The 15,747-nt window shown below is 44.2% G+C and overlaps 2 protein-coding genes across 8 annotated transcripts; one reads left to right on the forward strand and one right to left on the reverse strand.

The window, feature by feature from the left end:
- The first annotated feature begins 14 nt into the window (after positions 1–14).
- Positions 15–7,199, forward strand: LOC110862098. Of its 3 annotated transcripts, XM_035845250.1 has the most exons (10): positions 15–334; positions 645–901; positions 1,022–1,331; positions 4,503–4,821; positions 4,915–6,281; positions 6,351–6,502; positions 6,603–6,668; positions 6,736–6,822; positions 6,916–6,951; positions 7,021–7,199. In XM_035845250.1, exons 1-5 carry the CDS (start codon positions 217–219, stop codon positions 5,522–5,524), a joined length of 1,614 nt encoding a protein of 537 aa, XP_035701143.1. In that variant the 5' UTR covers positions 15–216; the 3' UTR covers positions 5,525–6,281; positions 6,351–6,502; positions 6,603–6,668; positions 6,736–6,822; positions 6,916–6,951; positions 7,021–7,199. The 3 variants fall into 3 exon arrangements, with proteins under 3 accessions (XP_035701143.1, XP_035701142.1, XP_035701144.1); XM_035845249.1 differs by having other exon boundaries at positions 4,915–6,502; XM_035845251.1 differs by lacking the exons at positions 15–334; positions 645–901; positions 1,022–1,331; ... (4 more) ...; positions 6,916–6,951; positions 7,021–7,199 and adding an exon at positions 1,359–4,368 and having other exon boundaries at positions 4,503–4,642.
- A 98-nt stretch (positions 7,200–7,297) lies between these two features.
- Positions 7,298–14,633, reverse strand: LOC110862139 (anion exchange protein 3). 5 transcript variants are annotated; one of them, XM_022111305.2, is made up of 27 exons: positions 14,058–14,633; positions 12,884–13,208; positions 12,532–12,656; positions 12,374–12,453; positions 12,111–12,298; positions 11,889–12,020; positions 11,525–11,767; positions 11,345–11,449; positions 11,154–11,260; positions 10,904–10,950; positions 10,704–10,814; positions 10,423–10,611; positions 10,314–10,351; positions 10,185–10,230; positions 10,104–10,117; positions 9,973–10,023; positions 9,702–9,896; positions 9,470–9,525; positions 9,242–9,392; positions 9,111–9,156; positions 8,821–9,031; positions 8,645–8,749; positions 8,473–8,576; positions 8,333–8,406; positions 8,084–8,218; positions 7,847–8,020; positions 7,298–7,764 (listed from the first exon to the last, which is right to left on the reverse strand). In XM_022111305.2, the coding sequence occupies exons 1-27, from the start codon at positions 14,087–14,089 to the stop codon at positions 7,678–7,680; spliced, it is 3,171 nt and encodes a 1,056-aa protein (XP_021966997.1). In that variant the 5' UTR covers positions 14,090–14,633; the 3' UTR covers positions 7,298–7,677. The 5 variants fall into 5 exon arrangements, with proteins under 5 accessions (XP_021966997.1, XP_021966996.1, XP_021966995.1 ...); XM_022111304.2 differs by having other exon boundaries at positions 10,423–10,614; XM_022111303.2 differs by having other exon boundaries at positions 10,698–10,814.
- Positions 14,634–15,747: the final 1,114 nt, after the last annotated feature.

Below are 15,747 nucleotides of genomic sequence, written 5' to 3' on the forward strand. Positions count from 1 at the left end.
AATGTATGTACTTACTCGAGCGAGCGAGGAGACCCACTTTACTTTCACCCACTTTCTCTACAACACTACTTTCACTCAGCAACATCTCACTCCCAGCCCTGCTCCCACTTACCCACTTCCCGTTTCTCTGGCTTGAGACGCAAAGCTACCATCATTGCGTATTTCAAATTCGTACTATGAAGCTCACAAGAGAACTCTTATCAGGCATTTTCTAGCATGTTTTCTCAGTTGTTGTTAACGTGTTCAGTTTTCGTTTCGCTTAGTTTTTGTGGTGACCCTGAAGGCACACCTTCTGGCGGCAGTGATCTTTTTGTCAGCCAGTACTACAAAGAACGTGAGTAGATCCTCTTATTCTTCTTCCCTCTCCCTGTTTTCAAGGTCACTTCCACGGGATATGTAGGCTCCTTTACCTCCGGTGACGACACCTTGTCAAAGGTCAACAATGTCAAATTCTCGTGTTTGGTAGCAAAGGAGGAATAATGACGTTCACAAAATATATGTACACACACGTGTCATTTCATCTGACCGAACTCCCTTTCGCTACTTGACCTCATTTTGTCCACTGTAGCATTCAATGGCGTACACACATGCATGTTTATATCAAATGCACATAAGTACGTGGGTGAATTGGTTTAAATTTGCAGACCAAATCCGGACTGAGCAGCTTTGTCCGGACCTGCAGGAATCCCCGGCTGGAAGGGACATCGACACTGCCAACTATCCCTACAAATCAGTTTTCAAATTGGCTGATCAAGTGTGGAGGACGGCGGACCCTTGCGTGTTCGACACGCCCTCCCGAGGCCCAAGAAATCAGTTCACTACGCTAGTAATCAAAGCAATCCAGGGTGAGAATCAGCCATGGAACTACTCAGGAGCGCAACCCTGTCCAGAACATATCAAGGTATGAAATACATACTTCTTTGCGGTCACCAAATCCATCCAAATTGCGTTCGATTCCGTAGACGTATATCGCCTATCTAATTATGAAATCGTTGAAATAATATCTCATTCAATGATCCAGTTGAGGATACCAAGTCGTAGAATCTTTTCACGAACGGGGATGCCCCTCTGCACCGTTCCGAAGCCACCAAACCCAGCGAAACTGTTCCAAGGCCCGTACTACAATCCGCATGTGTGGCAGCTAACCAGGCAAAAAATGGGCTTGTCTTTCGCCCTGTATGAAAATGAGACGATTGGACAGATGAAGGACGATGAAGACGGGGGAAATGAAGCCAACAACGAGATTGGGGCACAACCAAACAACGGCTTTGTGGTCACCAATGCTGCAAAACTTCCAAAATTTGTGCATATCGTGTTCGCCCTTTTGATTGGTAAGTATCCTAAATCAAGTAGGAAAAAATGGGAGGAGGAACTCACTTTCGTAGAGTTGGTGTCCAAATTGTAGGCCGGGTGTGGTTGGGGGAGGTTAAATTGCCAACGTTTCGAACTCTTGTTCTTTTTCAAGGCGGCGGAGGGGAAGAATTTTGAGAAGTTGTGACTTCACGTGCCGAATTGTGAGTGAGGAAGGAAGGGTAAAAAAGGGTAAAGGAAGACCGTTACGCACGCGTTAACGGTCTTTGAATTTAATCCGTACTTCATTCCAACATTTTTCTAGTGAAAAGGACATTATTTCATCCAAAATACTCTCCAGTAGAAACGTTTTAAGAAATAATTCGGATCCTAATACTTTCAGCCATATCCTAGATTTAGCCCGGCATTACAACAGTCAATTTTACTCTTCCTTGCGTAACATTAAGAATCATAAATTCCGTAAAAGTCAATCGTCACAATCCGGCCATAATTCTGCCTCCACACCACACTCTTCCGCCACAATTCCCTGTCACCCCCCCATTAACCAAGTTGTTTTAATCCCTCCCGACATTGTTCTGTCTCCAGACGAAACGTCACTTTTATGCCGTGGTCTAACCTTTTCTCCGACCCCTGATAAATCTAACCTTTTCGAATTGCACCAAGACCATGAACATTTTTACCGACGACTACGTTTATTGGGCCATTTTGGTCCTCATTCTGGTTCCTCATCCCCTCCCTCCATTACACAGTTTTCCGAATCCATAATAGACAAGGTTATTCCTAAAAAAAGCTCGTAGACACCCCCTCCAAACCAATTCCCTGATCTGGAATACTTCATAAATTCCTCCCGCAAAGCCCTCCCATCCAGCGGATATAGTTTCCAATCGCATAAATCTAATCTGTCTTCTCAAGAACTGTCTACCATTAAATCTTTGTCCAACCGTACTGACATTGTCATCCGCAAGGCTGACAAAGGTGGGTCAGTAGTAGTTTGGTCCCGTGACCTATATATATCTGAGGCTAATTCCCAACTTAATAATACGAATTTTTATTGCAAATTAGATTCTGATCCGACTTCATCTTATCAGAAACAAGTTTCTAAAACGATTGGGAATTTTATCTCCAGTGGGGATTTACCTGTTTTTGCCCAGCGTTTGATTGAAAAGAACCCACGTTGCTCAGTTTTCTATCTTAACCCTAAAATTCACAAGTATGGCAACCCTGGTCGACCTATAGTGTCAACTGTTTGTTGCCCCACCTCCCTCATTTCCGCCTTTGTCGATTCGGTCTTACAACCCCTGGTCGCAAATACTCCCACGTATTTGAAAGACACGACCCATATGTTACAACTTTTAGAGAATTTTATATTCCCCGTCGACCCTGCTTCTTGTCCTACTTTCTTAGTTACCTGTGATGTTGCCCAGCTATATACGGTCATTCCTCACGCAGGTGGTCTGACCGCAGCGAAAGTCCTTTTTGAATCTAGATCCGTTCTTGATCCCCCGACTCATGTTCTAATCCGGCTTTTAGAATTGGTTTTGACATTAAACGCGTTCGAATTTAATTCTGAATTTTTTTCCCAAATCTCTGGTGTCGCAATGGGCACGAAAGTAGGCCCCAGCTACGCTTGTTGTTTTTTAGCACACCAGGAATTTTTATTCTTTGCACGTTACTCTGGTCCCATGCCCGTTCTCTATAAGCGGTTTATCGACGACATTTTTATGATTTTTCAATCCCCGGATACCGATGTCACCATCTTTTTAGACGCGATGTCCACAATGCACCCATCGTTGAAATTCGAAACCACAATTTCTAGCTCTTCAATTTGCTTCCTCGATTTGAAGATCTCTATTCGTGATCATAAAATCCTCACCTCAATTTATTACAAACCTACGGACTCACATTCCTATCTTCCATACGATTCGTGTCACCCAAAACACGTTTTGGATAGCATCCCTTACTCTCAATTCCTACGACTCAGACGCATCTGTAGTGATGACGATGATTTCCTAACCCAAAGCTTTACCATGTCACAATTTTTCTCCCACCGTGGTTACCCAAGTCACCTTATCAGGAGAACGCTTGAGGCAGTCAAGGCTGTTTCTCGTAGCTCGCTCCTTGTCCCTCATGATAAGTCCACGAAGGACATTGTCCCATTAGTCGTCGGCTACTCCCCTAACGTGACAACAGTGGTACAAAAAACCAAATCCCTCTTCAATTCAATTCTCTCACATAATCCCAACTTTTCATCTAAACCAATCGTCGCATACAGACGAGCCCCAAATTTGCAACAGCTTTTAGTCCGTTCCAAATTGAAACCGATTGGTGACTCTATTCTACAAGATTCAACAACTTTCGGTACCTTTCCTTGTAATAGACCACGCTGCAAAACTTGTAAATCAGTTTTGCAACAACCTCATCTCAAAATCAACAATTTCACCTTCAAAATCAAATCTTCTTTTTCCTGTATTAGTTCGTCCCTAATTTATGCAATCTCATGTAAAAGATGCCCGGACGTGGTATACATAGGGCAAACCTCTCGTAAATTAGCTGATCGTTTCCGTGAACATTTAAAATCTATTAGCAATAATCTTGGTACTACGGTCTGCAACCACTTCATCCGCAATCACGATACTGATGATATCATCATCACTGCCCTCTGCAACGCTCCTTCTGATGAAAGAAAGCGTTTAACACTTGAAAATAAAATCATCTTTCTTTTCCAGTCCAACAAGCCCCCTGGCTTGAACGTTAACTTCAGTTTCCTTCTAAAATAGTTTTTTGGCAAGTTCTACATACCCTCAGGGCGGTTTGCATTGCCGACGGGTGTTTGGGCGACCCCGAGGTACCTGAGCCTGGACCGTTACGCACGCGTTAACGGTCTTCCTTTACCCTTTTTTACCCTTCCTTCCTCACTCACAATTCGGCACGTGAAGTCACAACTTCTCAAAATTCTTCCCCTCCGCCGCCTTGAAAAAGAACAAGAGTTCGAAACGTTGGCAATTTAACCTCCCCCAACCACACCCGGCCTACAATTTGGACACCAACTCTACGAAAGTGAGTTCCTCCTCCCATTTTTTCCTATTATTTACTCACTATGCACATTCTACCAAATAAAAATCCTAAATCAAGTATCCTAAAGTATCCTAAACCTCCCCGATTTGCGATCAATTATTACTTGCTTGTTGTAGGGGAAACTTGCAACCTGAGAGTGCAACAGTACATTGTGGATCCGTCGCGGAGAGCGTGCAATGCATCCCTGGGTCGAATGTATGCACTGTGTGGGATGTACCACTGCAAGGAGGAGGAGCGGATAATGCAACAGGCAGGATTTGGGATGAATGGTGCGATGCATCTCAGCGAAAAGTACAAGTTGATTGACTTTCTTCGCACCAAACAGTTTCGACATTCCTCGGAAACATCCATTGTCGACTTTTTCATCAACTTGATGAGACTCTTGATCATGCCGATGGTCTTCTTCGTCGCCTACTATGTCACGAGACAGTTGAGGTATATACACACACACAGGATATGAACAAGCACTACAACCACGCACCTGTCGTATGACGAACTAATTCTATAGTTTTTTTCAAATTTCCTCAGAGAAAAATTGATCAGCAGACAGCTGCCGCTCCCAAGCCAGTCTACAACACAACCCAGCGTTCATCATCGTGGGGGAACTATTGGAGGGGGAGGACGAGTTGGCGTAAGTTCCGTCGTGATCTTGGACAGTCCTACGTCTTCGAGAAGGACACGACTGGAGGACCCACCACCACCCTACGACAGCATCATCACCCCGCCAACTTATGTGGAGGCAACCACACAAAAGATTCAGATCATGTCCCCGTCAACGTCATTTCCACCACCGTTTTCCGGTGGAATTACCACCACCACCAACCAAACTTCTTCGGTTCAAAGAACTCAAGGAGATGAAATCGTGCTAGAGCAGTCTGAGATCAGGATGGCTGAGGGCCTCGCAGAGGTGGAAGTGCCCAATTCTCAAGCATCCCCTACTCCTCCTCCCCCAGGGGAAGTAATAATTGTCCCCGTCGAAAGTGAGAGCAATAATGACAATGGCCCCGAAGTAGTTGATCAAGAGAGTGATGCAGTTCATCCGACCCACCTGCCACCAATCACCGCCCCTCCTCCAACCCCTCCTCCACAAAAAACGCAAGAATTTGACGCTACTCTGGAAAATGAGATTACGAATTGAATTCTACTTGATGACGATTGAAATTATTCCATGTTCTCCAAGCAATCGAAAGCTTCCAATCAATAATAACGCCTACAAACATATATCTCTGCATTGCATATTATGGCTGCATTTACGAATATCATGGATCAAGGCGTAATTACTTGCAATGGAACCTTTTTTCAAGCTACACCGGGATTTTCAAGCAAGTTATGTCAAAAAATCAAGCCAAAAATTAGGAGTCACATAACATTTATCTTTTCGGTGAATGACCCCTTTGAAGAAAAATACTGGGGGCAATGTTCACGCGGCCGCCTTGTTTTCGCCCCGTGGAGAGAAAAGTAACTCGAAAATAGAACTTTGCCGCCAATATATTTCTTCAAAAGGGTTATTCAATGGAAGGATAAGCGTCATGATTCCTAATTTTTGGCTTGACTTTTTGATATAACTCGTTAGATAATCCCGGTGTAGCTTGAAGAAAGGTTCCATTGTTTATTAGATGCACTTATTCTTGAATACATTTTATTTTGACGACGGAATAAATTTTAATAAAATAAATTTCACGATTACGCCTGATGCTCAACATCACATATTTATACGCATGTGTTTGGTGCATTTATTTGTACTTGATTTCGAAAATTTAGCCACCCATGATATGAGTTATTATTATATCCCTTGCATGAACGGAACACCTAAATAGTAAGTGAATGGAGGATGAAAATAAACCAGGTCAGATTGCGAACAATGGGCGGAGGCAGAACAATGTGAAGCATGAGCTGTAAGTCTAAACAAACGATGTCCATCGACCCAGGATGACCCAAACACAATTGGACTGTACTCTTCTCAGGAACCGTTCACCACTTCCTTGTTGACGTTAAATGTTCTTGGCTGCTCTCAACATTTAGACCACTCCCCAAGTGCGCTTCACTCAAGATACATCCCTACCCGTCACCTCTGCCAATATGAAGGTATTCCTTCTCGTCCTTTTTCTGGCCCTTGGTAAGTCTCCCTGGTGCAGGGACGGGTTTAAGTACCACCCACCCACTTATTTGAAGCCCATTACATTATTTTCTGGACTTTTCTGTCTGAATTTTTGCAGCCTGTCATGCTAATCGCTACCAGACGTCGGATGTCAACTGTGCCGGAGAGTACATGAAGTGCATGGGTGAGTTCATTCCTGACCTGCACTGACCTATTTGGTATTACTAAATTGTGGATGTGTTTGGGCACAGAGGTGGAAAGCCTGACGCAACCGGTGACGGCCAGCAGACGTTGCAAGGACAGGATTCGTGGAATGGACATCTGTGCCCCTCACGCAGGTATGTATAAAGTGCCCACGCCAACCGTAGGCCACTGCTGATTGAACCTCCTCGAAATAAGACAATTTTAATAAAATGTGGAAAACCACGCAGGAAATCCACAGGTTGGAGCTCCACCCCCCGGAATGGGTAAGTCTTGCTCACTTTATCGAGTCATTCGAGATGGTGGTAAAGGGTTTTCTTTTAATGTTTGTTCAGAGGACTGTGGTCCCGGACACGGTGGAAACGATTGCTAATTCCGCGTGCTCATTCACAACCACTTCGACGTCTTCAAAATTCGATACCTCTGTTCAACTCAAACCTCTGTCTCAATCTGTTTTATATGTATTTTATTTATGATTCGGCCTCAATAATAAACTCATGATAATTTGCTGTTGGAATTTTCATTCTTTTCTACGCCGTTTCTACAAACACTGTGTCCTTTAGTTATGCAAGTCGACAATGGTCATTCACACACACACACACGAATATTCTACGCTATAAACAACACAACCTTTATTGCCATTCTTTAATAAAATCGGTGATCGATGGAGCAGAAGTTAAGTACAATACTTTTTTTTACTATTTGTCAAGAACAGGTAACTGGTTTCAAGAGGATGAAGAATACAGATTTAATAAGTTAATAATAAGTTATCGTCGTCATCATGAATATATAAACTGACGGAATATTCTAGGCCAACTTTAAAACTATTCGCTACAAATACCATGTACACAATGCAGCTCACAAACTATGCAACCCTTGGTGGACACTATTTATTGTTGAGTATGCAGAATTCGTCGTCGTCAATAATATGTGAGAATTGTTTCGTCACTGGCAATGCATATTTGCCAGTGGGGGGTGGGCATGTATTAGTCTCATTTGGTGATTGCCACCTCCCTGCCTTCACTGGGAGCCTTTGCTGGGGGAGCTTGAATTACAGGGGGAGCTGCTTCCCCATCCAACTGCAATCACAAGATTTTACGATTTAGTCGACATGACAGTTGCCCGCACAAAGCTTTTCATTTGCCGTTTAAAATATCTCACCGCTTCCAACTCGCTCTCACTGTAAAAGAGCGTCAAGCTGCGTCGAATGGGGACCAAGAGGATGAGGATCAGAGGAAAGAACAGGGCGATCTGCTTCACTGATTTGACACACCACAATGCTGCGAGAGACAGGATCTGGATCGAAGTGTACATGTGGATTTTCCACGTCGGCACCTATGGCACATCAGCCCCCGTTATTGCGTGCTCATAAATATTTATTATGCTTCTCTTTCGTACCCTTCTGACATATATTGTTTGTGGATGAGCATCAACGGGCGTCAGGAAGAGGAGCAGTCGGTCATAGAGTTGAGTGGGGATGAAGGACGTGATTCCCATGTACAGAAAAACTCCAAATAAAACTGGCATCGGGATCTATTGATGGACACAGAAGGCTGAATGATTTTGGTTTTTGAGAGACTGGGGTTCCCCCTTTTCTCTCCATTAGTATCGCCGCCTCTTGTGAATATAATTCTGAGCACAACTTACGCGTTTCAGAACGGGAGCCATGAAGATTGACAAGCCGATCATAATGCTCATCACCAGGCCAGACATGCGGTTTTCTATTAAAACATTCATATTCAATTTAAGGTCAACAACCTCAACAACTCACGAGGTAAACGGGGTACCTCTGATTTTAACGACCGTGGGGAGAATGCCAGGGGGTTGATTCTTTGAATAAACCGTCAGAGCAGATATATGGGCAAGCGCCTTCAAAGTAGCAACCGAGACCCTGGACAAAAAAAACACAAGTAGAGGTATGCATTACTTGTCGATTTGGTATTGCAAAATTGAGCTTACCAAGGAAAGCCAAAGACTCCGCAGAGTAGATTTGTCACAGCAAGAATTAAAGGATCCAAATGAAGTCCGCAACCTTTTTGCAGCTCCCTCCCCAGCATTATTTTTCTAGGGAACGTTTCCAAAACATTACGACATACTTGTGACCTGAGTGCTGTAAGGAAAAAAGGGACACTCACTCGCAAATCTCGACTGTCATGAACATGAGCAAGAAGACGAGTGCTCCTGGCAAAATAGTGATCACTGGCATCCAAGGATTGTACGGCTTCCAAACGCCGAATGGCGATATAATCCATCCGCGGAGGGAGGGTGTCGTTGGCTCGAGACCCGTGGGCACCTTTATCTTGGTCGTGAACACGTCCCCAATCCCAAAGTCAATCCCAACCATAACTGCGCCACAAATACATTGAACACACGTCAACCAGCCCATAAACGGATGCTCACGGAACGACTTTTTTTATATACTTACTCATGATTGAAATCGGAACGGCAAAGTCGCTCAAAGTGATTCGAACCTGGGTAAAATACATAAATCAAGTTGTTCAAAATGGAAATTGCTGAAAATTATTACTCTTTTAGTTGGCCAATAAAGAGACGAACCTTTGGAGCGAAGAGGTTTGAGTAACGCAAATGTTTCAATTGAAAAGCGACGTAGAAGGTGCCAAACATGAGGAATGTTGACAACAAAGCTGTATTTGGTTCACGCAACGGGGCGTCATCCTCACCAGACGCGGGGGAAGTCCCATTGTTCCTGCAACCAAGCCGAACAAGAGAAATCAGTAGTTGGTGCTTATACTTGCACATTTTGTTCTTATTAGTTCCACATACAGTGATATTTCGAAATCCGTCATGCTGGGTTTCGACAAGGGATGATCCTTATAGACCTGATAAGCCACAAATTAGTTCTCATTGACCCCTCACTTGGTTAAAAACTCTACACAGTTGATCAGACAAGCAGACGACATTTTTCTCCTCAAACGAAGATGGAGGGAGGATCATCGTGCATGTGCAGGCGGTTATGTAACTGGGGGCTGAGTGGACAGATAAGTGTGATTCTTACATGGATAAGGCTCTCGAGACTCTCGTACGCAAAGATGACGGAGATGAGTGCAGAAAACGTTTCCATTGTGAAGCGAGAAAAATGCTTTGTGAAAATGCTCCCCTCGAAGCCGACGACGATCAAAGCTATGACGACGACCCAGACTCCGATCCACACCCTGGCCGGCAGAAACTCAATGTCGTTCCGTTCCATGAACTGCCAACAGGTAGGAATTATACACGATAATTATACACGAATTGTACACCTTTTAATTCATGGTCAGGGTGCTTACTTTGTACAACAACTCGTCAAACACAAGCAGAGGTCCAGTCGGCGCGATGACCTGTTCAGATAAGAATACATAACATACAATTATGATGTCATGAGTGTGATCGTTGCGAATGTACTGCTCAATGTACTCACATTCAAGGGCTGTCCTGAGAAGAGAGAAAATAATAAAACATATAAAATACTTTTAAATATGATATAATACGTTATGTATACCTGAAAAGAGAGCGAATACAATTCCACTGAGTGCAGCAGCGACTAACTGAAACGTCAGCATAATAAATTTATAGCTTAGCATGTATCTGAATTGAAAACAAAATGATAATTTGGTGAGAGGATAGTTACCGTTTCAGGTACTCCGATCAATCCATTTGTCTTTTGGCCTAAGGAATGATAACCAATATAGATACACCTGTGAGCAAAATAGCCACTAATAGCGAGATACGTGCAGTACCGAGTAGCCCTCCAAACGTTACGTTGTGAGCAATGGCTGCAAAGTAGAGAAAGATTGTGGCAGCGACCGTTTGCGAGTTGAGACCATCACATATATCCGACTTGTACAGTGGAAATCTCCTCTTGATGTCATTGATCAGTCCTCCGAACGGTCGACGCGTCCACACAAATGGACCCGGAACCTTCTCAGCTGCTGTGATACACCAGACTCGTCAAGTGTTGCTCATGTCGCCACAATATTTCAACTAGTAATATTATTATGCAAATGAGGGTTACATTTACATGGCGGCGCTGTGTCAAATGGAGCAACTCCAAAACCGTCAGCGACGGAAGTTCCCACTCGATGAAGTACTTGGGACCCTTCTTTCGCTCTTTGGCGATAAATAAGATCGCCTAGAATTAATAAACGACATTCGTGTTGCAATTGGTCATGGGATGCAAAGTATTACGATTTTATAAATAGTAAAATGAGGTGATCTTACATTTCACTTCGAGAACGTGTACGGGGAGGAGGTCGTAAAAGTTTTGTCTGCACACAGGACACAGAACAAAAACTTAATTATAACATATTCAAGTATTTACTACGCACACTATTTGCGTGCATGTGCATCAAAAGTATTTATTTGTAGGGAATTAGTCACACATGTGACTAATTCTTGAGTTTCTTTTGAGTGGAAAGTCAAACAACGGGTATAAATGTTTTGGTAATAATTAAATTGTCGAATTTCTTACCCGTACCACTTCCCCGGAGGAAGAATGATGGATTCGTCCAGAAATTCGTTGACTGCTTTTTGCACGTGAATAGGGTCTTGGGCCGTCTGAAGGTTTTGGTAGAACCTCTGCACCACCAAGAACAAAGGAAAATGACATTTGAGTGATTCATCCCTCGCGTGCAGATAAATTGACATTATTGAGTTACGAACAGTGTTGGACATGAGAGTCCCAAAGGATTTTCCCACTTCAATAAAGTCCTCGTCTCCTCCCACGGGACACAGGATTATCGCAATGAAACGCGTCGGAATTGGAAACTGTCACACGTATCGCGAGAAAAATGGGAGTTAGTATTTCCTCACTGTTTCAAAGTTCTTAATTTGTGATTAAACCTGCTGGTCACTGTCCAAAACCACGGCGTTTGCTAATCGGACGAGGATGATGCTCCCGTTCCTCCTCTTGTACCCTCCCCGGACAAATATCAAGGTGGACTCGGCTTGGAGTGAGAACGGGAGGAAGGGCTGATCTCCGCCGTCCTCGTCAACGTTTTCCGTCGAAAAAAACCGAACCAGGCTAGAAAGCGTCCCCCTTCTCCGCCTTTCACCTCTTCCGGGTGGAGTTTCGCATACCTCAACCTGCACAAAAAAAATCACGCCGCTCAATCATTTAGATAAGTCAGTAGTCGCAAATTCAGTTCCCCAATGACCATTTTACACAAATGGATAAATACGTATTCTTGTTTGTTCCATTACTTACTTGAACGTGATCCGAGGGAGACAAGGATTTGCTGTACTGCTCTTCCGCAGACTCCTGACGCACGACGCGACGTTGCAAACTGTGTCGCCGTTCTGCCGAGTTTGGAATGTTGTCGCTGAAAGACATACCTCTCTGAAGAAAAATGCAAAAAAAACATGTCATTCAAGGACTGGGCAACTTGGTCTAATTTCCATGCACACATCCGGTCGTGTCTATCTGAACCTGAAGGGAAGGACGTCGCGCTGTCAACCAGGGTTTCTTGTCACAAACTGGTCGATGGCTGAGCAGAAGGTCTTTTATCAACCCTTCACCCTCCTCCTTGTCCACGTAGCCCTTGTTCAAAAGGGTTTCCACAACCTTGGCAACAATACTTTGCATATCCGTCTCATCCAAATCAAACAGTTCCGTGCCTGCAAATTAGTGGCAATCCTTTTATGGTGACACTGTTATTTAAGTTCGTGACATTTCTGGGCAACAGGACTTACAGCTTTTCCCAATAAGTCGATGTAATTTTGTGAGATAGTGATGTGCGAGGGGAGCGATGTGAGGCTTTCCGAGCCGATCACTGCCTGCAATTTTGTATAATTACTGATTATGCTCACTATGACTTAATCCAGATTAGTGTGATAATGCTTGTGTAAACCTGCCTTCCTCGAGGTCCTGCTCGTATTTCACCCATCGGGAAATTTCGTTCCAATTCCGCTCTCCTGAAATACTCTTCTCTCCATTAGCGTCTGACAGCACGTAGAGTTGAACGAAGCCACAAACCTGAAATACATTAAAATCAATAGAAACAAATTGAGTTCCATGCAGACAAGAGAAAGCACCGTCAGCCGTGCGTCGAGTGGATCCATCAACCTCCTCACTCACATTACTAGCTCATGAATATTAATTAAGTCATGATGATCAACTCATGGATCCTCTGCTGGAACTCACTCCTTGTCAGTGCACCTCTAATTAACTTAAAAGGAACAAATAATTGGGAAACTACGTACGGCGTCGGCGTCGGCGGAGAAGCTGTTCCTGGCCCAGAAGGGTTTGTCGGTCTGGATGCTGCCCCCACTGCTCAAGTGCCTTCTCCGACTGGGAAAGGGCATTTTGATGGGAGCTGTTTGACCACCACCAAGAGGAGCACCTGCACTGCCACCCTGGTTTCCTGCCTCGCCGTTGTTCTCCTCTAGAATGATGTTGAGGTCTTCATTGGCATAGAAGTCAAAGTCACGTATCTCGCTAGAGTCGGCAAGTCTTGCAGGGTTCGGGAGAGCTGGGGAGGAAGGGAGAGACCGAGATCCGAAGTCTTCACCCCCGTCCGTCGCACCTCTAAAACACACACAAAACCATCACAGCCAACGCAACCTGCACGTACACACACTCGCACTCGCCGCACTCACGGAGGACAATCCACGCCTCGTCAGCCACAAATTACTATGAAAACGGATCGGATTCCGTTACGCTGCAAAAACCTCTGACCAATCTTTACTTACGAAATAACTGCAACTATATATTTACTAATTTATACGCGTGGCAATCTGAGTCTGTAACTGCATTTTCTACTCGGATCATTCATTTGTGGTTTACGAGGGCAATAAAGTGACAATTGTCCCAACTATCGTAATAATAATAATTATGTCTTCGAGTACAAAAAGGACTGGTACGCACACGCTAACAGGTAGTTAACAGGGTGGTATTTGTGCCACTGTACATCTGTTTTACACGCAATGGCTTCTTCCTATTCCTACTGGAGGAGGTTGTTAAACTGCTGGACTCTTGCTGGCTGGAAAGAGTTGTTGCTTAAAGAAGAAGAGGTGCAAGAACCTTAAAAAGATGCCGACGTGACGAGCAAGTAGCTGCAAATGGATAACGAAGCAACGGCCTGCAGTACTTTTCTGCACTTCCAACTTGCCCCAGACCACCTCATGCGTATGCCTGTCTTTCGGGCATTTGCTACCGTTGCTTTAGTTCATGTCCTCTGAATCTGAGTTGTATATATATATACCCAAGAATAATCTCATTTGCCCAGTAAAAACCTGTAGTAGCTAATGGAACATTGTGGAAGCCAAGTTATGGAATACCACTTGAATAACTATGTAGTATGTACATATGTATGTGCATACATACGTATTAAAGCACGTTGAGTACGGAATATGTATTACATAGCCTTCCACTTACATCTCTTTTTTCCCACCGTCACCAATTCCCATTATGTCGACTAAAATTGGTTTTAGGCAGATATTTCGCGGTGGACTTTGTGCTTGGTTGAGCAGGCAACTGCGGACGAGATCACTGCTTTCGACTCCCTCCTGCTCACATGTCCAAACCGTGAGTTCTTCCGGGTGTCTGCTTAATCTCCCTTCTGCGTAACTTCGGTCTGATGGAACTGGACGTAAAAAAGACCACACGGTCACGTCCACGTCACAGTCTTCCAAAGGTGAGGATGAGAAGGTCCATCACACCACATGGATTTGTGGGTGGGCTGAACCACCACTCCTCCTCGAAACGATTGAAATAGTGCAAGTTCAATGTCAGCCCGTGTAGAAAACTGCACCCAGCAACAGCGAGGAATGTATGTGCTGGGAGACTGTAGGAGTCGACTGGCTGTGGACCTGGATGCTTTCCTCCTCTTTCTCCTTTAGCAGCCGTAGTAGTTCCTCATTGATTGACCTCCTTTCCCCGCTTTCACTTTACACCCGGCCCACCAACCAACCAACTTCCCTCTATCACCCACCAAACTCCTCAGACCAACTCGGAAACGACCAACAAACTTCTCAACCCACTGAACCCACACAAAGCCCAAATCCATCCAAGCCAACTCATCATCATGATCCATCCGTTCGTTCGTCTGTCCGTCCGTCCGTCCGTCCACACACAGGGATCGTCCTATCCTCTTCCTTTGGATAGAGCAGTACATTTCCGCTTTACATTTCTTCTTGGCTTCATGGTGGCGAAATTGTTGTGGAGGAGCTGCTGCTGCCGTCCACATTCCACCAATTATTCTCTGAGGAGAGGAAATTGAACATGCTTTATTCACGGCTCTACAAATTTAGTGGGTACGTGCCGTAATTGAGAGTGCAGTCTGGGTCATGATCACCCGACGTGCCCGTGCCAATATCCTCCAATGCAAATGACATCCCTTCACAAGAAGTAAGTGTTGGCAATTTTCCGACATTTTATTTTTTTGTACAGCGGAGTTACATATGCGTCTTACATATATTATTACCCTATTGATCTTGTACTACTGTCGTCATTTTCTCCAAAATACACACTCATGCATGCACAAAAGCATCATCGTTTCTGCCCCTGCGAACGCATCTCTTCATATACACACACACACACTGGACTATTTTGGGACGGGGTACAGGGAATTGTGGAGCATGTGCAAATGGAAATGAATCCGAGGAATTGGCGATGGAACCAAGAAATAGGAAAAAAGTGTGCAGAAATGTCTTATAATCCCCACGGGGAAGGTTTCGCGAGGAATTTTGCGAAAACCTTGGCTCACATGTATTATAGATTCAAATGTGTATATTCTTTGGCTGCTATACGGATACACATAGTCCGTAGTCATGCACATTCTTTGAATGAAACTCGATTCATTTCATGAGACAGCTCGATTCAAGCCAATGGAAAATTTCATGTGTTATAAGAGTCGGTCTCACGGGTCGGACGAGTGCACGGCAATGATAATGCATGCGAGGCAAATTGAGTCATGCAGTTGTTAGCACAATGGAAGACCCCAAAAAAGTGTCAAATAACACTCATGTCAAATAAGTCGTCGTGTCTACATTGCTCACATATTGGGGTTGGCTGTATTGTACGTATGCATGCATAGTACGAATCTAGGAAAAGGACGACAAAAAGT

The sequence above is a fragment of the Folsomia candida genome, unplaced genomic scaffold (assembly GCF_002217175.1).
Source record: "Folsomia candida strain VU population unplaced genomic scaffold, ASM221717v1 Fcan01_Sc049, whole genome shotgun sequence".
NCBI lineage: Eukaryota > Metazoa > Arthropoda > Collembola > Entomobryomorpha > Isotomidae > Folsomia > Folsomia candida.

What these genes read in the sequence shown, in the direction of transcription:
- LOC110862098 (XM_035845249.1), top strand. Translation starts at nt 217, where the DNA reads ATGTTTTCTCAGTTGTTGTTAACGTGTTCAGTTTTCGTTTCGCTTAGT. An exon ending in CCTGTCCAGAACATATCAAG is followed by an intron (nt 902 to 1,021) that starts GTATGAAATACA and finishes TCAATGATCCAG; the next exon opens with TTGAGGATACCAAGTCGTAG. An exon ending in TATGTCACGAGACAGTTGAG is followed by an intron (nt 4,822 to 4,914) that starts GTATATACACAC and finishes AAATTTCCTCAG; the next exon opens with AGAAAAATTGATCAGCAGAC.
- LOC110862139 (XM_022111302.2), bottom strand. Translation starts at nt 14,089, where the DNA reads ATGGGAATTGGTGACGGTGGGAAAAAAGAGAT. An exon ending in CAGGACCTCGAGGAAGGCAG is followed by an intron (nt 12,454 to 12,531) that starts GTTTACACAAGC and finishes AATTGCAGGCAG; the next exon opens with TGATCGGCTCGGAAAGCCTC. An exon ending in CGCGACGTCCTTCCCTTCAG is followed by an intron (nt 12,021 to 12,110) that starts GTTCAGATAGAC and finishes ATTTTTCTTCAG; the next exon opens with AGAGGTATGTCTTTCAGCGA.